General features: G+C 41.4%; 1 protein-coding gene across 1 annotated transcript; it reads right to left on the reverse strand.

Moving 5' to 3' along the window:
• Positions 1 to 20,786: 20,786 nt before the first annotated feature.
• Positions 20,787 to 25,064, reverse strand: LOC125728155 (uncharacterized). The gene is made up of 2 exons (XM_049005229.1): positions 24,927 to 25,064; positions 20,787 to 23,387 (listed from the first exon to the last, which is right to left on the reverse strand). The coding sequence occupies exons 1-2, from the start codon at positions 24,932 to 24,934 to the stop codon at positions 22,622 to 22,624; spliced, it is 774 nt and encodes a 257-aa protein (XP_048861186.1). The 5' UTR covers positions 24,935 to 25,064; the 3' UTR covers positions 20,787 to 22,621.
• Between the last annotated feature and the right edge of the window lie 240 nt (positions 25,065 to 25,304).

Below are 25,304 nucleotides of genomic sequence, written 5' to 3' on the forward strand. Positions count from 1 at the left end.
GTGCAATTGTATTAAAAATAAATCAATGACTTTGCATGACTATTTTTGCACGACAGATTTAAATTTCATGTTTATAGTTCAATTTTATGTTATATAAACAAAATAATTTTTAATACAGTGCATTTTTTTATTAATTCAACAGCACCCATGTTCAATCCACTTAAGTTTGGAAGGTGTATTGGAAGGTAACGCAGATATTTCTTAAGTGGGCATCCAGAGATATCGTCCCCCCCTCCAAGCACCCCTTTTCTCCACTAGTTCTGTATGGAGCTCGACAGGAGGAATGGAGAGGTAGAGAAAGGGGTTAGTCTCACACATAATGTAATGCAAAATAAAGAGTAAATACAAGTGCCATGAAGCAGAATTGAGCTCCAGCAGGCCTCGACTTACAGTAAAGGAATTGTAAGGCAGACATGCTAACAAAACAGCTTTACATTCCCAATTCCAAACCATTAATGGGCAACCTTAGAGTGACAACGGCTAAAAAAAACCTTAGCTATAAGCAGGAATGAAACGTTGTGAAAAGCCAAGACTCCACATGAACATGTTCTCCCCTTGCAGAGTCAGATCACGCATTTGAAGTGTTCCCAAGTGTTTGTGTGTTTTAGGTTCCTGTTAGTGAGGGGTCCTTTGCCGTTCTGTCTGACATCCAACAGAAAGTCCACTGTGTCTCTGCAACTGAAGCTGAGTCAGTGTAAGTGTGTGGCTCAGTAGCTCAAGTATTTGGGCTTGTAATCCAAAGTTTGCTGGTTTAAATCCAGCTTCAGATGGATAACTGTATGTTTATGGGCCATTGAGTTATGAAAAATAATCAATGTAGTGAATCACTATATTCTCAAATTACTTGTACTTTTATGAACAACACCGTTTATTAAACAAACAAATCTACATTGGCAGAATGAAGAATTAAAAATGAAAATAAACTATCATTTAAGAAACTGTGGAAAACTGAATATACAATATTTGTAAATTGAAGGAAGAGTCCATTAACTTAAAACCGTTTTTTGGTGGATTCTTTTTTTTTTACAGTGTATGACGCGCTTGAATTCACTGAGCTCAAGTGTATGTGAAAATGAATATATTTACATCTAGTATGTTTCATGGCTTCACTGTATTTCCCTGTGCAATGATCAGTTTCGTCTAACTGGTGATGTTAAAGGCAGAGCTGAAATTTAGTTTAGTCATGACCTCAAAATTTAATTGAGTAGGTATTCTGTACAACCAGACGGAACTGCTGGTTGGGCTGGTCATCACCTGCTTTTTCTAAGTGAGGTCAAAATGTAAAGTTTCAAATTGCACAATATATATTAATCTGTTTTTAATGTTTTTACAAAATATTTTTATGTGTTTGCATCTTATATTTTGTATAATGGGCTTGTACATTTGATTCTTCCTTGATTTCGGTGTAATGAAGTGTAACTAGTGAAAAAGAGAGAAGCTTTTGGGAAGCATTATTGAGCTGATTGTCCAGAGTCACTTGGGTGATAATTAAGGTCAATATAAATCACCTATTACCCACTGTAACCCTTTGTATTCCCCCCGCACACTCTGTTAACAAAATAAGAGGGTTGAAGTTAAATCAGGTTAAAAAGGTAAATTTGATCCTCCCCCTATCGCGGAAGATGCGTTCCAGACCCATCAGCGATAGGTGAAAATCCACGATACAGAAGTTTTTTTGAAGTTTAAGCCTTAAAATACCCCTCCCACATGCTTTAAACATATGTAAACTCATTAAAACAACACATATATCTGTATGTCGGGCTAAGGATATGAGTGACATAATAATAAAAATGAAATAATAATATGTAATATATATATATATACACACACACAACTTTCTCTCTATATATGTAATGGAATATATAAAAATAAAAACATATATGGCTCTTACATATTCTTTTCATCCTTCTTCATGTAGCATACTGTTGATTCATTCAAGCCATAATGGCGAACGCCGTCCGCATAACGCTTTCCTTCCCGAAGCACATCCAGAAGTTTTACCTTCTCCTGAATGGTCAACGTCTTCCATCGTAGGGCTTAGAACAAAACGAAAACAATCGGACCACAAACAATGTACGGGATACGCAGAGAATCGTGAGGCGTCGGAGAAAAATCTGTGATTTAGTGGGGGAATCGCTGTAATTTGAAATCTGCCAATCCTGGTTTTCAGCACCATGGACAGAAACCTGTCGTTTATAGGGACCTATTATGCCCATTTTCACTGTTCATAATTGGATTTTTATGGTCTGCTAGAATAGATTCACCCTTTTAATAGATGATATCCTAGAATCCAATATATTATTACAGGGCTGTTTTCATTTGATATTAACCAAACGTGATATATTTATTTTTACTTTTGATATCTCATCCTTTTCCCCTTATCTGATAAGAGCCGCTGTCCGCTGAGACAAGCTGGTGTGTTTTTACTGCTCATTGAAAAGTGGGTGGTGCGGACTTTGTGTATTACAACACACTCTGAGACAGTCACTGACTGGTGGGCTCTGAGGAGGCGGTGTGACCTGAAAATCATCCATCAATCAACCCAGGATGGGGGGACAGGCAAGTGTAAGGCAACAGTGCTAACCACTGCACCGCTCCTGAAAATCATGAACCATTTTAAATGTTGAAGTTTTTTTTAAATATTTATTAAATTTAAATATTTATTAAATCAAAACATTGAGCAGTATACATGATATAGCGACTCATTAATGAATAAACAATATAATAAGATTCAATTTTGCTTTCACTACTTAAAGCGCCAGAACAACGCATTTGAAAAAATCAACAGCTATATCTCTTACCAGAAATCAGGAACAGATTAAGAAAATCCACAGACTTCGTCGCGAGCAGTTTAATATACGAACTATTTCCTTCTACCCAACTCCACACACCAATAATATCACTGCGCAGCAGATATCGCCAGGGAGCTCGCGCTCGTGTCTAATGCGCAGTGATACGAGTAGTGTACTTCGATAGAAGCACGACATTTCTACGACTGATATTTCCAAATCTGAACAACTCCCAGCACAACTTTGATGGATAGATAGCATTAAGGCCCCTCTAAAATATCTTTTTATAGTTTTGGGGTGAACCTCCCATTTAAACGAAGTACATCGTGGTGCTCATGAATTTGAAAGCCTAGATGCCTCATCTCGCTTTTCCACAACGTGTCAGCAGCGCCACCATCTTGGAGCGGTAATTAGGCATAAACAAGCAACATGTCAGGGTGTAGATGGAAAGATCTTTTGGCCATAACTTCTTTACTAATTAACGCATTTATATCTTACAATTATGTAGAATAAATAAAAAAGCCCACCACTACTGCCCCCCCCAAATTTATGTAGTACTGCTGATAGTACTCTCAACGAAAACTAATGCTAGCATCCCGTCAGTGTCACAGGCTAGTAAACATTTTATGTATTTTATTTGACCGTACCGCAGATTTTTTTACCTGTGAAATGTGGTTCCCTGTTTTCTAGTTTTAACATTCCTCATGTTGTTGCAGTTTCGAAAATAGTCGGTTCACTAAGAGATATCACTCCTCTATTTCACAATTGCCGCGCCAATATGGCGTATCGCCCAACGAGGCATCCAGGCTTTCAAATCTATGGCGATGCTGCCTACGCTACTACCCGTCACATGACACAGGAGCTACCGAATACCCGCCAATCGGGAGCTGGCTAGATCAACCACGCCCACCCGTCACATAGAGAAGAGTGAGGCGAAAGAAGCCAATCAGTTTAAAAATGTCACCATTAACGCGGTATTTAGTAGTCCGGAGATATTTTACTTTAAGCAAGGCACAAAATAAAGTTGTAGTATTTGTAATAAAATTTGAAGATTAGCCATCCCCAAGGAGCTGACAGGAAAGCCAGGTACAGGTTTAGTCCTCCTTAATCAGCTTGTCGGTTACTAAATGTCGGCAAATAAGGTTGCCTTTTCCTATGATGTTTTTTTTCAGTTAAATTGACATTAAACAAAGTAATCTGAGACCTGAGATATAACATTGGCAACTATGGTCATTTTTTACAATCATGGATATTTTAACATTGAGGACGTGTGTCTCATGTCATTTTCACATAGAGGGAGTTTAATTGTTTTTATCTATGTCTGTGTGTCAACATATATCTATTTCGTTATGTCACTCAAATGTATGATTAGTATCGACATTTCGGTAGACTCCTATGTTGTAATAAAACTGTATGGTCCTCTGGGAGTTGGGCAGTAGAAAGGAAATGTAAAGTATCAATAAGAAATACTATTAATGAAGTAGCCGCCCTATCCTTTTACTTTGTATGGAGTGTGCATACAAGACACAACTAATGCAGTTGTACTGTTATGTTTATAATTTAAAAGGTATACTTGCCAGCAAAAGATTGAGTTAATAAAATTAAATGAAAAGTATTAAGACCCCTTGTCATTCATAGTATTATATACTTCTTAATTTTACAAAGACTTTTTTCCTATCATATTTTTAAGTTTTTGAAGTTGATAATCTGGAAAACTGCTGCCTGGGATCAACTATCCATTCTTGACTCTTGGAATAGGAATTGAAGTCGAATAAAACAGCCTTACAGCACCCTCTTGTGACATACAGTAATATGGAAAACAGAACAATTACTAACTGAACGCAACATCCCCCCTTTACTTATGTATTCTTCTTCCTGCAGCAGCACTGTAATCTATAAAAGACACGCCTTACCTGAAACATTTATTCCTATAAGGTCACTACACCCCAGAAAAAACAATAATGTAAGTTCAACAAAAAACATTGTGCTTGTGCCTTCCTGTAAGTGCACAACCTTTTCACTATGAACTGCCTGTTTTGCTTCCAACAGAAATCAATTACAATTAGAAATGTTCCATTCACTGAGGACCACAGTAAGAGGATCTATGAACAACTGTTATATATTTTACACTGAATCTATCTTTTCCTTTAAGGTATCTCTTTCTAACCAGAAAATCACGGTCAGAACATGCATTTCATTTCTTTGTTTAATTCTGTGAAGTTCCATAGTCCTTGAGCCGATGATGGTTTGTGTGCCCTGGCTGCACAGCTTCCAGTTCCTTAGGCCATTCCAAGCTCAACTGTTCTTTCAGGACCAGTCTTTGGCAGGGCTGGAAATTTGGGAAGTCCACTGGGTACTGAGGACAAATGGGCAGCATGCCATGCTTTCCCGTCAGCCAGGATGGGTCTCGATGGGTGCAGAGAATTTCTGATGCCCTTTTTGCACATGCGCTGGTTTCCACAGCCGCACTCTGTGCCCTTCTCTGAATGAGGGAGTGCGAGCTCCCTGTCTTGCATCACAGTACTGTTTCATGTGAGATTGGCAAAGAGACACCCAGCAATGCACTTTATTATCATGTCACTTAATTATCACTTATGCCCCTTCAGTATCAGGCCAAGTACAAACACTACACAAGCAGAGTATTCTGTGGGGAAAGATTAATGTCCTCAACTGCTGAGAGCAGCGTGCTGGTGATGCTCTGTGCTCATTACATCTGTGAGTTCATTACTCTCTGTAGTGCTTTTCAATGCTGCATTGAGCAGTTGCCAGGATGTTATGCTGCCTCTGAGGATAACTGTTTGTTTTGAAGTAGAATAATTCAGAATAATTCAGAAGATGGATACAGATTTTCTCTTATTAACAAGACACTGGCTCACTCATAATTGTCCAATAAAAGGTAAGGAGCATTCCTATTGAACAATCATGACTTCTAGCTTAAGTTAACTCCGCTAACTGAGAAATCCTGCTTAGTGGAACACCTCCCAGGTCAGAAGAGAACAACTACAACAACCAAGAGTCACTACCTGGCTTCTGGTTATTGTGCATTAGCTCACAGCTCAGACTGGGAGTCATTTCATAATGAATCGACTCCTCAAGTCCAAGCCTTGCAGTGGACTGCAAAGCATCCAGGGACACTGCGCAGCACGTTAAAGGACAGCTCTTATGGAGTGACCACTAAACGTAAAAGTGGAAAAATAAATCATTTAAAAAATGTTAAATGAATAGTTAAGGAAGATGTAGCATTTGATTATGTCCATGCATTTTATAATCTATTCAGTACAGGATCATAGGGGAGTCACAATAGGACATACTGTAAGGAAGGGGAATATTCTGCCAAGAAGGTCAGTGCATCATAGGACTCACTGACAGACACAGACACACACAGGCACAAGGAAACAAGCAGCAGAACATGCATATTACATGCAGAGCCAACAAGTCTGTAGGACCTAAGAACAAACTTAGATTTGGGTTTAAAGTGTTCTATCTGGGATTTTCTTGCTGTTGGTACTACAGCCAGACACACAACAGTCTGTAGTCATGATCCTCGTTCCCCAGTAAAATAGTCTTATTTTCTTTCATGCGTACTTTGACAAAGACATCAGCTTAATACAATGCACAAGGCTCACAAGTTGAAACTTCAAGAATAGGCACAGACCATGACATCACCTTAAAACCAGCTTGGAAGGTGATGAAATTGTAACCTGGCTGTCTTCATCGCCTGATTTAATCCCCATCATTAACTATGGGGCCTTAATGTAGCATAAGATTAACCACGATCACAAACATTACACTTCTCAGAGCGGCGTCTAGGAGGTTGTCCTAGTTGCTTGTGTGTGTGTGTGTGTGTGTGTGTGTGAACTGATACCAGGCTCATGATGGTCATTGACAAGAAAGGGCATTAAACTTGGCAAAAGGGACCGCAAAGAATGGCAGATTGTTATTCTTTATATAAATTCAATAACTAACTAAGTCTTCTTTTATTATTGCTTCTCTTAATAGAAAAGAGAGAAAAATCCATCAGTTTCTTTTGTTTTCATTTGTAACTAATTTTCTCTAAAAAAGAATTTACTTTTAGCAAGACAAAACTTCTGAATTCATTTTCTCAGTCTGTCAGTTTGCACGCACACACACACACACACACACACACACACAGTCAAATGCATTCATAAATGTATATATATAGTCAGGAGTGGTACTTTCACCACGATATGTCACCCATGTGCACTGTCTTCGAGTAGTGAACCAGTTTTCAATACAATGGTTAAAAAGGCTGTTACGATCCTCAGTCTAGGGTTGAGGACCGCCAGAAAGGTAAAGGGAAAGGAGAGGGGAAAACGAGACAACCAGGGTATGGGAAAAGGGAACACGGGACACAAAGGGATCTATTTTTGTATTTTTTTTATGTTTATTCACAAAGACTTTCACACACAATAGGGCAACAGACTTCGGGAGTGACACCGCCAAAACAATAAACAAAACACCACTAACGAACACGTCCCAAACTAAGCTAACTCTAAACGAAAAGAAAATGACACAGACTAATCCTAACTCCCTAACCAAAACACAGAATAAGCAACACGTACGCAAAACAAAACAGCCGTCACTCCCTACGCACTTAACAGAAACCAACATACAGAACACCAAAGCTGAAACACAGTATCCGAGGGGCGAAGCAAGAGAGGAGTCAGGAGGAAGGCAAGAGATCACAAACCAGAAAGCAGTCAAAACCAAAGGCAAAGGTACAGAGGGATAAGGTAAGAGACGAAAACCAGAAAACCAAAACTGTCATACACGATCAATCAAAAGAACACAAGCAAACCAATAACGCAACAACCAACTGTGAGCAGAGCTGCCGCTACTCTCCCGCCACGGCCTTTTAAATCATAAATGCGGAAGTGGCGTATAGCTCGGGGCGTGGCCAGGTCCGGGAGGCGGAGACGAAGGCAGCCGGACAACGATCAGGACAATCCCCCCCCAAACCTTACGGTACGTAACAAGGCTCAAACCTTCAGTGCCTCGTTGTGCCATCTCTACCAGTGTTTTTTTCAACAGGGAAAATACAACTTGTATGCTGGCCTTAGAAGCACAACTTCAAAGAATAGCTGCCATGCTTCTGTCTAGCATGGCAGAGGGAGTAAAATGGTATGGGACTGCATTGGTGCTGGTAAGGTGGGTGATTTACACAGAGTACAAGGTGCAATGAACCAGCAAGGTTACCGCTCTGTTTTACAACTCATGCCACCCCCTGTGGTCAGCACTTCTATCAAGCAGCAAGGCTGATTCAAAGCACACTGGTGAAAGATGAGGAATCCAGAGAACTGTCCTGCTTGACTGGCCTACAGAATCATCACATCTCCAGCCTATCAAGCTCATGTGAGACCAGCTTCACCGTGAGGTCAGAGAAAATACCAAGCCAGTCCCACCTCTGGGAATAGCAGGATTGAAATTTCCCCTAATATTGTCATAAACGGACAGCTCTAATGGCAAAGGACTGCAAAGCTGTAATTGCTGCAAATATAGTTTTCATACAGTTTGATTAATTGAAAATGAAGATGAAACTTATTGCAATATTTATTATATCACAAAGCAGAAGGCAGCAGGGAAAAGTAAAAAAGAATCACCCCAGATGGGACTTAAAACCACGATATCCAGCTCAGAAAGTCAGGGCCGTGGGCATTTGGCCAGTGGGGCAACCGGCAGACCTGAGCTTATGACCGGGACACTTGACTCACAATGGAAGCTCAGCAAATTATAAGCAAGCCTGCAAAAGTGACATGAATGGATCTGTGTAATCTATGGTAAAATGCATCTTGGGGCTGAGACATTAACACTCACAGTCCATGAGAAGATGACATCCATCACTGGATCTCACTCAAATGCGCTCATCGAGTTTCCGCTATGCCTTTGGCATTTAATGTTTGTACTTAGCTATAGAGTGGCAGGAACACAAATGAATGGGAAGTTTTTTTTAAAAAAAATGCATTACAGCAATACGTCACACATGACTATGTAAGGGAATAGATGAAACCCTGCATACATCACTATACCGGTGCAATTCAGTACGAAGTGCACTGACATGATTCATATGATTTCTGGTTTGTTTGGAAAATTTAGGTCCACCATAAGCTATGTGTTTTATTTATGATGCACATTGATGAAACTATTTGGCTGACACAATATCAAACTTATTTTATAATTTTAAAGGTTTAAATACAATTCTGGGTGTTGGACATCCTGTCAGCCTTCCCCTCAAGAGAGAGTAAACGATTGCAGGGCATTACAAAGGTCCAGAATGGATTTTTCATTTACAGATGTCTTCTTTGCCTCTCGTGACCAGTATCTCACTCCGGACCAGTGGTGGATCTCGTACTCAGGCACAGAGAATGGGTCCTTCCGCCCCGTGGATTTCCTCATCCCCTCAGCCACTGATTCCCTCCAAGCTGATGGGGTAACTATGGTTGGCAGAGCTGGGGTTTGCTGTTCACTGTCATCCGCTTGACGTTGATGGACCACTTGCTGAGGCTGAGGATGGTGATCTTTACGTATCCTCACTGTTAGGCCTCTGCACACCCATTTCTTTTGCTGACCTGTTGCACAGAAACATTTCATAGTAAACTGTAACATGACTACAGCAATTATTTCAATGTTGTTCAGTCAGTGAGAATCATTTACATAGTAGGGAGCAGATAAGCAAGAAGGGAGGTGGTGCTGCAGAATATGTAAAAGAAAACTTGCAGGCAAGGGAGCTCACTGATAAAAATATAGCTAGAGAAGCTACAGCGCCCTCCACAATTATTGGCAGCCCTTGTAAATATTTGTGTTAGGTTGAAGAAACAGTTGTTAATCATTTCTGTATGATCAGCAATGAGTGTAAATATATATGTATACGTTATTTCTTATCTTCTAGCCACATACTCTTAGCTATTGTACTCTAAGTAGGTGGTTAACAGCTGCCTACTTAGATAAGAATCTCACTTCCCTCTCTTGCGCCCCCCATTGACTATAAATAAAGAAGCCAAGGGGAACCACCCTTTGTAACACATTCTGCTGTAGTTTGCATTGCAGAGAGTGTGGGTACCCTTGCAAGTAAAACTGTAACCTGTGTGTGTCTCATAAATGTGGAGTTGGGGTGGAAACGCCGGGCGCTTTCCCCAACACCTCCAGACCTCTGAAGGTTTGCTGTACTATCTGCCATGTAATGAGCCTCCGTCAACCGTTCATGTATTTCCCTACAGTTTTGGAGATGCTGTGACCGAATCATCAAGCCATCACAACTTGGCCCTTGTCACTCAAATCTTTAGGCTTGTCCACTTTTCTGCATCCCAGTATATCCTACACATTGTTTATTTGCTGCCTAATAGGTCCCACCTACTAGCAGGTGCCACTATTACCAGGTAATCAATATTATTCACCTGTTAGTGGGCGCAGTGTTTGACAAATATAGTTTAAAATATCAGTCATTTAACCTAATTCCGAAATATTAAATGTGGAATGGAAATAATGGAAGCTATTGCTTATGTGGAGTGAACTGAACTTAATTTTGAACAATGTTTCAAATTGCTACATACCTGAAATGTTTGTGGTTTCTTGTAGAAAGAACAGAAGCACTTGAGGTTTGCCTCCAGGACATCACACCTCCTATTAAGCACCTTTACAAAGTAAGTAATTTCCTTGAAATATCATCAAAATATTTTTTTTCTGGACAGCTCTAAGACTGGGTTTCCGTGGGACATTATTAGGATTAGAAGTAATTAAACCAATTTGGTCTTACATAGCATTAAAAATGGTTTAATTGACAAACAACGCCTTAAATGGCTTTAAAAAGCATGACGTTTTATTGTCATGTACGTTAAACATTTAATATACACACAGGACCAGTTGGCTAAATTCTCCAACCTGTGATTGGCTGGTTTGTGATGCTTGTGGATATCACTGTGCTCTCAGAATGGAGTCACAAATATACCAGTGTAAAATATACGGTGTTAAGGGGGAATTTGCTTCTGGGTTAATTAGTGACAATTGCAAATGTTTTGTGTTGATTCTTCAGCTTCATATACAGATTCGCAGATTCATAATTACCACAGAAGGGGAAGTAAAGTCTGTTCTATTTAAAAGCCAGACATGTTAAATTACTGCAGGGCACATTAACCTGTCCACAGTGCCTGTTGTATGAGAGCATCATGATTATTAATAATATACACTGTATTTCAAAAGGACCTGTGGGATTAAAACTGAGGGTTATTAAGACACACCTTGCTTATACCTCTATACCACTGTGAGTCCAAGTCCTCACCCAGCATTTACTGACACAGGTTAATGTAAAGAAACATCAGCACATTTTAACATGGCCACGATTCCATCTTTAGCAAATACCTTATATATATAACATAATATGGATTTGCAGACACCCTCAAAAACCCTGTAATAACAAGAATAAGGCTATATGAACTCTTTCACTGGCTGGTTTGTTTTTTATCTCATACATCTTACTGACTGATCCGAATGTCAATACATTTTGATGTACAAGTTGTAGTAACTGCATGTTTGAAGAAGCTCCATCCTACTAATATTTTCTTCTTTACCATTATAGGCAGGAGAAAGAGTGAAATGGAGGAAAAAATACATAGATGGGTCAAGTAAGCAGCAGGAGCAAAGAGCAGAAGAGGAAACAGGAAAGAAGGGAGAGGAAAAGAGAGAGAGAGGAGAGAAGACCGATGAGGAGGGAAAAGCAGTGGAAGAAGGAAGCAACAAATGTAAAGGAGGAAGAGGCTATGAAGACGGAGCTTATAGCCCAGCGAAGGCTTTCCAAGCCCAAGGGGGCAAGCGGCCGGTAAAAGGAAGGAAGCAACAAACGTAAAGGAGGAAGAGGCTATGAAGACGGAACTTATAGCCCAGCGAAGGCTTTCCAAGCCCAAGGGGGCAAGCGGCCGGTAAAAGGAAGGAAGCAACAAACGTAAAGGAGGAAGAGGCTATGAAGACGGAACTTATAGCCCAGCGAAGGCTTTCCAAGCGCAAGGGGACAAGCGGCCGGTAAAAGGAAGGAAGCAACAAACGTAAAGGAGGAAGAGGCTATGAAGACGGAGCTTATAGCCCAGCGAAGGCTTTCCAAGCGCAAGGGGACAAGCGGCCGGTAAAAGGAAGGAAGCAACAAACGTAAAGGAGGAAGAGGCTATGAAGACGGAACTTATAGCCCAGCGAAGGCTTTCCAAGCCCAAGGGGGCAAGCGGCCGGTAAAAGGAAGGAAGCTTTTCTCATTGTAATTCATTCATGCATGATAATAAAACAATACGTTTGTCATACTGGTTTGTGATTTATTATGCTTTATTTTTACATAAACATTTGAGCACACAATTAAAATTAAGTGGCGATATAAGGATATTTTAAGTGCTTAAGAACTTAAAACAGTCTTAAATAATCACTTAATTAATAAAAATTAATAGGTGAAATAAAGAATTTTAATGGTTTGTGGACCCCTATAATAATATTAAACTCCCTTTATTAGAATTGAGGACAGATGTAAGTAATTTTAAGTAGTAATGGAACCTTGCAATACTCTTAAACTGCCCCTTAATTAATCAGAATTAAAGGGCAATGTTATGTAATTACAGACCTTGAAACAATCTTAAATTGCCCCTTAATTTATAAAAAAGGGGTGAAATAAGGATTTTTTGAGAGTAAATTTAAGAGGCAAATTTGAAAAAGTAAGGAGGAAATTCAGTAGTTTTACCCCTTAATTGGCCTTAATCATTGCACCTTTTCCCTTAATTTCACATATAGCAATAATTAAGGACAAAATTAACGTAATTTTAATTTTAAAAATTAAGGGGTTTGATTTCGTAGTGTAAGTACGTAGTGTAAGATATAGTAAAACACTTACTAACTGGTAATGCACGTTAGCATTACGTTAAATGACCACTTTACCTGCTACTTACCAGTTTTGTCGCTTACCGTTTTTCAGAAACACACCGGAGTTAAACTTACGCCGCGTTATTTACCGGCACTTCTAACACCATTTGCGGCCATTAACTCATAGGTGGCAGTAACACTGAAATGACTCTTTCTGCGTCAAAATAAGGTAATACTGTGATTTTGATACTTTATCATTTCCTTTAACTTAACCGTATCTTTTCCTCCGTCTCTGCTTATTGATATTTAGGAGAGTATCAGATATAAATTAACGATGCAAAATTATCAAACCACAGACACGACACTGAAGAGATGACAAAGACACAGTTTGAAAAGTAAGTATATGTTTTATTGTAAAGCTCTTATCTTATTTTAACTTAGCCTATCATATGATATTTTAACTTATTGTCTATCTTATTGTATTTTAACTTATCATATGTTAACTTAGCCTATCTCATCCTATCCTATCTGACATCTATAATAACACTTAAACAGTATCTCTATTATCCTTCCTACCCCGGCCATAACCCACAAGTCCGTCAGGAACAATGTCTCTGTCCTTCCTCCGTCCCTGGCCATAACCCATAAGTCCACGTATTCTTGTCTGGAGTTGCTGCTCCGCCGATCGCTGACGCTGCCCCTGGCCTCTCTCTGCTCGCAGGGCGCAGGAGCCGTTGCTGTCTGTCCGATGGAGGAACTTCAGCTGGGGCCTCTTCCTGGTCGCTCCTGCTTCCTCCAGGGGGGGTGGCCTGTCCCTCGCGCTCCATGGACGACTCCTCTGGCCACGGAAACTTTCTTCGGTTCCAGTCTGGGACAGCCGATTGTTAAAACAAGGAAAGATGATTGATATAACACATTTTAAGCTGGAATGAAAGTGTTCTAATAAGGTCTCTTAAGCCAGTGCTTTACCTTCGGTATGTAAGACACCCTCCATGTCGATCCGGGCTTGTCCGTGTCATCCTTCTTAATGATCTTCACCATCTCCACGCTCTCGCCGATGTTCTTCTCCAGTGCCTCGTTTTTTAGGGAAAAAGTTCCCCCTTCCTTAGGTGTTATTTTAACTTTGATTTTAATTTTAATTTTAATCTTAACAACTTTAATTTTTTGCTTGTCCATTTTTTTAAATGCTGTGAGTTTTCCAAATGCAAACTGTCTCTCAGATGATCGTAAGAAGTTTGAGAAGATAAGTACATGTGATTCAAAAGTAACCAAGCTGTTGTCACGGACGCCTATTCGTACCATAACATACGATGCGATCCTCTGCAGCTCGTCGGTGACTTTCGGCCGCGTTCGGCTGCGACTGACCGGTCGTAGGTCCGATTCGGCTGTAAGCAGGTTGCCAACTCTGACGCATCTGGCGCGAGACTCGGGCTTTCAGACTCAAACGCACACAGCAATAAATCTTATGGAGAATCTCTATTAATCCATTTAAAACCTAAAACTGGCTACATCAAAAGTGTTTGGGCAGTTTGCAAATCCTGAAGACTATTTACAAGGTAACAAAACCGTTATATAAATGTGAATACGTATGTAGACTTGTCTCGAATTGAAAATCTCACGCCAACCAGCTGACCAAAGTTGGCAACCCTGCGTAAATCGACCCTTTATTTTATATGCAAACATGATCATATGCAGGGGGCACATACCTGGTGTGAAAGTACTTATTCGCCGTTTAAACCGATACGCGCGGTAATGTTTTGTAGCAGCGCAAATACGTGTTTATTTTATGTACATTCGCAATGTTATGACAAGAAACCATTGTACATTTTAGCCTTCATGCCGCAGACGAAATTAGCCACATAAATGTTAAGATGCAGGGTAATTTCTTTTCATAACAACGTGAATGCACATAAAATAAATGGTACGCATTTGCGCTGCTACAACAAGGAGTTGCCGCGAGTGTACAGGGAATGCGTACTTGCGCACCATGCAGTTATGTGATCCTGATCATATGTATAGTATATTGTACAATAAATGCTATGACATTTAAGTTGTATTGTTGGATCTTTTTTAATCATAATTTTCTTCGTTCATTCCTGCCGACAGTTGGGGCAGAGACTGTCATATGCTCTGGGTAACACTCACAGCCAGACGCGGCCTAACAGTAAAACATTTAGAAATGTGACAAAAGGTCTTCTGTTTGTCCATTTATTCCTACATAGAGTTTTAATCCCGTTTACATGAAAAGCTGTACTTTTTGTGTCCCTGACTATTCCAAATTTCTTTTTGCAGCAAACTGACAAACCGAATAAGCCCAGGACACTGGAAAATACTTGAAAAACATGGTAAAGTGGATTTCAGCATTTTCTGTCGTCACATTTGTATTAGAATTGTAACAAATGTCTTCGTTAGTACTATATTGTATTTCGCAATATGTTCCTTGACAGATTGGTTCTGTGGACTGTGGTGTGTTCATGTTGATTGTTGTCACGTCACGGATCGGGGAAGCAGGAGCAGGAAGACGGAGAATCGGGAAACAAAGGATTTATTGGGGAAACCAGCTAGGAACACGGAACAATAGAAGTAGCGACTTAAATGACATGATTGGGGAAACATATTTTGAAGCGGAGTTAAATACATAGGACTAATGAAAACAACTGGAAACAGCGAATGACATCGGGGTTCCACACGAGGTTAACGAGGGGGCGTGGCACACGGGAGGAGCGGACAAGCGGCGCATGACAATTGTAAGACAGACCACCTTGAATTGTTGGACTTTTAATACAGAGAATGTATTGAAGTATTCCCCCCTCCCCTCCCTTTTATCAGTATGCACTCTGCATGGCCTTGATGTGTCTTGAGTATTACAGAATGCACCATGAACTGTCTATATTATATGTCTATATTATATTTTTATTTATGTCATAATATGTGAATTTGATCTGTTGTTTTTCAGTGAGTTGCAGGGATTTGACAAAAGCATCCTTTTAGAAATGCGTGAGGAAGTAAGTTCTTTTCTTTTTGACAAGTAGTGTATCTGTCAGGTCACACAACAGAGAAATTAAATATTTTATTTCACTCCTCAGGGTCAAGACTCTGGTCTCCAGCTCACCGCTCTTTCTTACATTTCCATGGCCATTTTGTCCGATAGTATTATTGGATTTTTCTATGCTATATATATATTTTTTATGTTTAGTTATTCTGTGCTCCATAATTATAAATAATAGTTTATTTTCCTTGTGACGTGTCTGTGCTTAATAGTATTAAATAAGAGTTTAAACAACTACAGTTTCCTCAGTAATGTATTTCATGAACTGATACTTCCCCAACAAAACCCATGCATGCATTCAAGTCTCTGTCATGGTTTGTACATAATATTTGCAACAACCATTATGAAATTTTTGCAGAATATGTACTACAAGCCTCTCCAGTTGCAGCCACACCCATATCCAAACTCACATATAAGGTATATTTGTATATGTGTGTTTCCAAGGTACCAACATTCCTACAGAACCATGTTACATAATATATCCAAATATAGGGAATTTCAGCGTGAGTCCTGATGCATTATGCATACTGCTTTCAAATCTGTGATCAAAGCACTGACTGCAAAAAACATGGAGACCATAACGTCTCTAAAAGGTGAAAACTCTACATGTCAAGCGCCCCCTACTGGCTAGCTGCAGTACCATTATTAGCACCACCCATCCCCATGTGTTTCAGTGGTAAGAGGCGATTTTCCACATCACTTTCATGTCTTTCCATCCACATAATGACAAACCTTTTGTAAACCCCACAAAGACATGGGGGGAAACCGGAGTACTCAGAGGAAACCCCACGACGACATGGGGGGAAACCGGAGTACTCAGAGGAAACCCCACAGCGACATGGGGGGAAACCGGAGTACTCAGAGGAAACCCCACGACGACATGGGGGGAAACCGGAGTACTCAGAGGAAACCCCACGACGACATGGGGGGAAACCGGAGTACTCAGAGGAAACCCCACGACGACATGGGGGGAAACCGGAGTACTCAGAGGAAACCCCACGACGACATGGGGGGAAACCGGAGTACTCAGAGGAAACCCCACGACGACATGGGGGGAAACCGGAGTACTCAGAGGAAACCCCACGACGACATGGGGGGAAACCGGAGTACTCAGAGGAAACCCCACAGCGACATGGGGGGAAACCGGAGTACTCAGAGGAAACCCCACGACGACATGGGGGGAAACCGGAGTACTCAGAGGAAACCCCACGACGACATGGGGGGAAACCGGAGTACTCAGAGGAAACCCCACAGCGACATGGGGGGAAACCGGAGTACTCAGAGGAAACCCCACGACGACATGGGGGGAAACCGGAGTACTCAGAGGAAACCCCACAGCGACATGGGGGGAACGTGCAAACTCCACACACATGGAGCCATGAAGACTGTGAGGCAGCAGTGATAACCACAGCACCACCATGCAGGCCCTCAAAAGTGAATCGCTTCAGGAAATGTTTAAACAGACTCTCTACCAGCAGTCATACACATGAGTTCGCACCGCTGACAGGTGACCAGGGGAGGAAGCATAATGCCTCAGCATGCAGTGCTGGGGGGCTGCAGAGCAGCTACATAAATAAATCATCCATTCTTATTATTGTTAAAAACAATCCACTGCCAGTTCTGACAGTTAAAATGTGTCAAGGTTTTTAATGATTTGACTCCCTTAATAGAAATATTTTGTTACCCACCTCCATATAATAGTAATAGAATTTCTCTGATGTAGTTCGTAGTGTATTGCTAGAAGACACTGCAAATAATTTCATCTCAAACTTTTCTCTTTTTTATTCCCTCATATTAACTGGGGAGTCAGAGTGCAGAAATACTAGCATTCAGATCTTTGGAATGGTTCCTGTATCCCACTGGGTCGCGGGGGGTCCGGGGCCTATCCCGGAAGCAATGGGCACGAGGCAGGGAACAACCCAGGATGGGGGGCCAGCCCATCGCAGGGCACACTCACACACCATTCACTCACACATGCACACCTATGGGCAATTTAGCAAGTCCAATTAGGCTCAGAATGTATTTGAACTGTGGGAGGAAACCGGAGTACCTGGAGGAAACCCCACGACGACATGGGGAAAACATGCAAACTCCACACACACGTAACCCAGGTGGAGACTCGAACCCGGGTCCCAGAGGTGTGAGGCAACAGTGCTGACCACTGCACCACCATGCCGCCCCCCCTAGGTCAATCCATTCAACAGTTATTAGCCACAAGGCATGTTTACTTATTGCAACACCACCTAGTGGTGGAATGACACTCTTTTTGTTCTTATTCCTCAGAATTGGCCCCAAGTCCAGTCACCAAATCAATTTTAACCAATCAAAGTTTTGTTGAGATATGGCCACACATCCTGTTCAGTGGCTTTGTCATCAAATTCATTGGATGATAGTGGCCATAGCATCTGACTTTTAGTAACTTTTGGTCACAATCCCTTCTAGATGATGCACCCCAAATTTGATGATGATTTGATCAACAGCTTAGGTTTCCAAAAAACATTTTTTCAGAAAAATTCAAAATGACAATATGACAGACTTAATTAATGAGTGCAATCGAAGTTAGACAAGCCATGGCTTTAAACACACCAAAGATCATAATCCCAGGTTTAAGAATTCAGAATTTACATGCAGAAACATATCTTGAAATTTGACCTGATGGTGTTGGTACAGGAATGAATGGATTAAACCCAAATTTGGTGAGCCAGTATTTTGGATGGGCCTCTGTCAGGGTGCCAAATTACAAAGTAGAAGATTGGACAAAATTTTTGGCCTGTGCAAAATAAGTAGGTTTTCTGAAAAATTCAGAATGACAGAAAATCCAATAAAGAAATTAACGGCAATGGATGAATTTGAATGGGGATGAGCAAAGGATTCAGAGGAATGAAAGATCACAAATCTAGGCCAAGGGGTGTTAACATACTTCATATATCAAGTATAATACCCGTAAGAAATGAGTTTATTATAAGAACGTCCGCTAAAGTCAGCTAAAACTGCTTAATTTCATTCTTTTTAGCTTTGCTCTGACTTTAGCTGAGTATTTTGTTCACCCTGGTGCTTGTTGGTAATACCCCAGTGAGTACAGTGCACACCCCCTCCCCCAAACAGATTCTTCCCCAAAAAATGCGCCAACTTCCTTCACGAGGGAAAGATTTGGGATCCATTTAGCCTTTATTTATTTTTAATAGAGTATAAACGACTGACATATTTTAATTAATTACTTACATTCAGTGCTGTGTGTGGTTGTGGATTGACTTTAATAGGAAGGAGTGTCTGCAGGTTTTCTGCCACACACAGGTACCAGCCCGTGTCCTTCCTCTCCAGTCGCCTCATTGTGACGCTGAGCACTTTATTAACTCTTTCATCACTGACCTCCACAGGCCTCCCATCCAAACTCCCAGAATTCCCTACCCAGGAGCCCCTGCCCATCCTACACCACATCATGTCAATGTAAATGTCAGTATAGTGACACTGAATACTGACAGTGTCTCCTTTCATAGGCGTCACCTCCTGTTTGTCCACAAGCTGCCCTGGAGATCCTGAAGACACAAATCAGAAACAAAGGAAGCACTAACGTTTGCATAACAATAAGATATTCTCACTATGATTATGAACCAGTAACAAGATGTTTATATCGTCTTTCCGTACATTTTATGCATATCTATAGCTAAGCTATGACATTTGTCATATTACTTATCATACTTAACACGGGGGCAGCATGGTGGCACAGTGGTTTGCCCTGCTGCCTTACAGCAAGAAGGTCCTGTGTTCAATCCCAAGTCCTTTCTGCGTGGAGTTTGCACGCTCTCCCTCTGTTTGTCTGAGTTTTCACCAAGCGCTGTAGTTTCCTCCCACGGTCCAAAAGCATTCAAGAGGGGTTGAATGGTGAGTCTAAATTGGTCCTGTAGTTGTGTGTGCACCCTGTGGTGTGTTGGTGATTCCCCAGGGTTGGTTCCCACTTGTGCCCAGTGTTCTTGGGATAGGTTCCAGTCCCCAGGCAACCCCAGTTGGAATTAAGTGGCTTCAGAAAATGGATGGATGGATACTTAACCCCCTGTAGAAGCCCATGTAAACTGATATGGTTACTTTTTCCACGCTACATTTATCATATTGGGAAAAATTTAAATGCATAGCAATGCGGCCCTTCTACCTTCGACGAGCTAAAAGGTGTGGCACAAGTCCCCTTATCCTCAGGACACTTTATAACTGTGTCATCAAGAGCATCCTAACTGGATGCGTCGCCGGCTGGTATGATAGCCACACCACCTACCCCAGCAGAGCTCTGCAAGAAGTAGCACGGTGTGGGGAATATCATTATGAGATGAGCTTCCTGTCAGGGTCAGCTCCTGTTGTCCCAGTCTTGCATCCATAGCTTCTGGCTTTGACCTTGAATAGGATAAGTGCTACAGCCAATGGATGGATATTCCATACTTACATGCACTTCACACATTAATGTCAAATGAGAGTATAATTTTCTTTACATGCATTGTTAAGTATTAACATGGTCTATATGAGTAATTATGTAACTAATATTTAATAAATTTAAAGAATATATACCATGCAGTGCTGGCCTCCCATCTGCAGGGTAGGCCACACGAATCCCAGCCATAGTCTGTGCCTATGTGTATAGACTTTGCATGTCCTGAATATGTCACATTAGACATGGATTGATATCAAGCTTGGTACTTCATGATTAAAGCTAAATCAATAACGTAAAACATTCCCATTTAAATATTCAATTGCTTGGAAAAAGGCCTATTTACCAATTAAACCAGTAGCAATAGCACATAAATCCATTAAATACACAGATTACGTTTAATTTGGTCTCAGATATTACAAAACTTCATGAATAATACACTGACATTAGGTCTATATATTTGTGTGTTTTTTTCCCCATTAGCCTAGCCTACTTTTTGTCTCTGGGGAAAAGGATACGAATGAACTCGCATGTCCGCTAAACATGACTTTATACACAAACACGGAATGTAGTGTCCAGTGTTCAAACTCATTGATTTCAGGTCATTTTCACCTGTTGAAATGATTGAAGACAACAAAAAGATCATTTAAAGCATAAATGCATTTATTTTCTAATTAGATGTCAGCAAAACATTAAACATTTGTATGTAGTAATTGCAAGAAAACAAAAAGAAAACAAAATGTACCATTTTAAGTTTCTGGTACTGTGACATAACACTGATATCAGCGCATTTAACAACGTTACACATGACAGGTTAAACTATTCCTTCTAAGCTAGGAATCCTAAACTCAGTACGTCCAAACAAAAGCAAAAACATAAATACTGTCACAGGTCCAGGGCGGATTGAGAGCGACAGCGTGTCATGGAGCAAGCAGAAACAGAGAGTGGACGACTCACTCAGGGATTCAAAGGAGGAAAGGGGAAAAACACTAGAGACACTAATAAAAACAAAAGCAGACCACGAGGGGTCAAAAACAAGACAAGGAACAACAGTAATCAAATAAGAAATCGGTCGGTGGGTCACAAGCTTTTTTTTTTTTTTTTTTCCCTCCACCACCCCCCCTCTGCGGAGGACCACTTTATTGTGCCCGAGATGTTATTTCAGGTGGAGTCTAGGACCCAACCTGACACGTGTGTATAGACAAACAGGCACACACATATACAAGCATACGTTCCCACCCTCATGCAGACATAAACAAATATTTACACATTCACCCAACATTTAGACACACAGAAATGAACGCTGTACACATACTCTCACTCCCCATGTATACTCTATGTGGACCCCTATTTTTCCTCTGGGGAGGAGACCAGAAGATCACCCCGGACCCCGCAGTAGCCGAGAAGCCCACCAGCCCAGACCCCGACCAGACGGCCAGCTCTTCCTCTCAGCCCCAAATGGCGAACAGGGAACGGGGGTGTGAAAAGACCCCATGCCCCCCTTCGCCCGCTCAGATGTGGTGTTGGTGTGTGTTGTTCTAAAGTGCTTTTAAAACAGGTGAAGGGCATGGCACTAACCACCCCCTGCCGACCAACAGCTGGTGTTAGCTCGGCCTCTCCCCAGAGCCCTCAATGTCTATGTGTGATTAAAATTGAGATGTGGGCCCTGGCACCAGAGGTAAGGCTGAATGAACAGACCGCCCTCTGGATGCCATTCTGTGTGCCCATCCCCAACGCCCTAAATGTATGTGTCATGAGAGAGTAAGTAATGAGAGTGTCTACGTTGTAGTGTATGAATGAGGTACAGGTGGTCGCGAGGGGACAGAGGAGGAATACCTACCCTGCATCCCAGCAACGCACCTACACCTCAAAGCCCTACATGTGTGGTGGTGTGATGGAGCGGGAGGAGGGAAGCATTTAGGGATGGGGAGGAAAGGAATGGGGGGGGGCAAAATACCTCCCCCCCAAGGCAGCAGCACCACCGGGCCCCACAGAGCCCAAGGCGCCCCACCGGACCCCACTACAAAGGAAAAGCTACCCCCGCCCCAGCATTCAGTCAACTCCCAGACTGCACAAGACAAAAGACATCCAAAGACATTGTACCTCTCTGAAAGGTAGAAACGTTTCACCGCTCGTCCAAGCAGCTTTGCATGTGCTTCAACAGAGGTAGAGGCATTAGGCACGACCTGTCTCCAATTTAACCTGCGGCCCTCTCATCATTTGCCAAAACAAAAATTATTCCCAGGAAAAAAACAGACCCAATTCACACCTCCACCAGGTGGACCACCCTTAACGACCCACTCTATTGGAGTAGGAGGGACTGGTTACATCTACCCGCAACTCCCCCCCCCCCCCACTTTGTTTCACTCAACGAGCCCCCTTAGACTACTTACCCAGGAGGATAAATATGTGGACACTTACTACCTCCCTCAGTCTGAAGAAGCTGCTTGGATGAGCAGCGAAACGTTTCTAACTTTCAGAGACAAGTCCAGTTGCCACGAGTCAACCACCAGAGAGTATGGTCTAAGGTTGCCTGGTCCTTCTGTTCCTCTGTGGCGAAGGGTACCTTAAGGGTACCTTCACCACATTGCCATTTGACACTGACACCTTCACATTGCCTGCTTCTAAATCGCCAATGATCAGTTCTTCCAATAATAATTTGTCCACCTTAGTTTCAACAATATCCAAATTTATAGCATTCAGCTGGATTTCACTGTTTATAACTTCTACTGCCACATCCACAATTTCCAATTCAAATGCTTTTTCAAAAGCCTTTTCTCTAGTCTCCTCCACTTTGACTTCTCCAATTTGTACTTGTACAATTTCAAAATTAAATTTACTTTGATCTAAATATTCGAGATCAAACTGGCAGAGGTCTACCAGCACAGCTCCTATCTCCAGACTGTCTCGATGGTTGTCTACAGGCTTTATGGAGATTGTCCTGTTATTTATCACAAAAGCCTCCAACCCATGTACATCTATCCCCTTATCCCTCCCAAGCTGGCTAGTGGGTGGAGTTACTTGGGAGCACTCCTCTTCATCACCCCAGCAGATGATCTCTTCCCACTTGTCCCAGGCTGCCCAATAAGCATCATCCGTCCAGCTAACTGCCTTGGCAATTCGCCTTCGGGAATGTGACTCAGTGGAACTGTCAGCCTGGTCAGAAGGTGATTCTGCTGGGGAGCACAGCTCTTTCTCATCTCCCCAGTCAATCACCTCTCCCCACTTGTCCCAAGTTGCCCAGTATCTGTCATCGCTCCAGCAAACAGCTTTCTCAAATCGTCTGATTCTGAATGAGGAAAAACAACATACAGGCAATGCAATGGAGCTGTCAGTCACTCCTGACATGTGGACTACACTTCTGCACTGACCCACACCTTCCCAATCAACAACCGCATTACTGCACAGGCAGAGCTGCTATCTTTGGTCAGCTGGCTGGCGTGAGATTCTCAATTCCAGACAAGTCTGCACATTCATCTCCATATGTGTAACAGTCTTACTACCTTGTAAATAGTCTGGAGGGTTTGCAGACTACCCCAACACTTTTGATGCAGCTAATTTTAGGCTTATAATGGAACAAAACAGATTGACTACAAGACATCTTGAGTGAGGGTTGGCAACCCTGCATATGACACTAACTAACCTGCACATAAAATTTAAATATAATCCAAACAATATACGGAATTTTACACAAACATATTTCAATATACAGTCATACCTCGGCTTACGAACTTAGTTCCTGACGTGAAAAGTGCGTGACCTCAATCAATTTCTCCCATTTCAAATAATGTAAATATGTATTATGTTCAATATGTTTAAACTTCAGAAACGCTGCATTTTCTTCAATTTTTAATATTTTTCTGTGACCAAGAATCCATCCATCCATTTTCCAAACCGCTTATCCTACTCGTTTGCCTATCCCGGAAGCAATGGGCACGAGGCAGGGAAAAATCGAGGATGGGGGGGGGGGGCAGCCCATTGCAGGGCACACTCACACACCATTCACTCACACATGCACTCCTACGGGCAATTTAGCAAGTACCCGGAGGAAAGCCCACGACGACATGGGGAGAACGCGACCAAGAATATAGACTTAAATTAAAATAACCTTACTTGTAACAAATAATGCTGTTGGCACGTCAAACTGTCGGTGCAGCGGTAAGAAAATCGGGAGAAGACTAACAATAATAGAGGATTTATGAATGGAAAAATAAGTTCACACAACACGTTATTCACCATGAACTAGGACATATCGCCGTCTTTCGCTTTAGGTCACTCTATACATACATATATACAATTCGAGCACACGCAGTACAACTCAACACCCCCTACCGTACAATCAAATTATGACAGACTGTGCACATATAACTGAGAGCATACATTTACATTTACATGCTAACAAATGCTAAATTAAATAAAACATTAAAACTGAGCATACGCTGGTCGCTCGAAACACGCCAAAACACGGAAAAGAACCACAAAACATCCCCCCAAAACACTAAACAATCAACATTAAAAGACTGAGTAACAGTCAAATGCAGTAATTTCGAAAATATGATTTTTTTTAATTATTATTATACTGGACATTTCTTCGCGTTTCGGGTGGTTCTTTGGGGAGCTTTCATTGGACCCTTTTGGGGACGTTTGTGTGTTCGCGGCCGAAACACGGTTCGAAACCGGTACAAAACATTTTGGAACATCTGGTTCGTAACCCGATTTATTCATGATCAGGACTGTTCGTGGGTCGAGGTACCACTGTACATACAAAGACAGATACTAAATAATAAGATAATTTATACGATAAAATGGGAGCAGAAATGCAACGTACCTTGCCATCTTGGTGCAGAAAAGCAAGTGAAGCCGCGTCTTTCAAACCGGTAGCTTCCCACGTGCGGAGGCATCAAATGTAACCAAGCAACAACATAACTAAATAATAACATCATAATACGTATAGTTGTTATATAATAATGACAGTTTTATAAGTTTTTTTATTTACTTTTAGAAGTAAATAAGAAAAAAAAATTGTGTAAGAAGTGCAAAGCAAGAATATAGTAGTAAGCATGAATCACACATTCAGCTCTGGATAATATCAGACAATGACTTAAAGACACGTGAAATGAACTGCACTCTTGGAGTCTGTCTCTCCCCAAAGCACTATGCACGGTAACTTGTTTAATATGGGAATTATAAAATGACACTTTGGTAA

The sequence above is a fragment of the Brienomyrus brachyistius genome, unplaced genomic scaffold (genome assembly GCF_023856365.1).
Source record: "Brienomyrus brachyistius isolate T26 unplaced genomic scaffold, BBRACH_0.4 scaffold175, whole genome shotgun sequence".
Taxonomy (NCBI): domain Eukaryota; kingdom Metazoa; phylum Chordata; class Actinopteri; order Osteoglossiformes; family Mormyridae; genus Brienomyrus; species Brienomyrus brachyistius.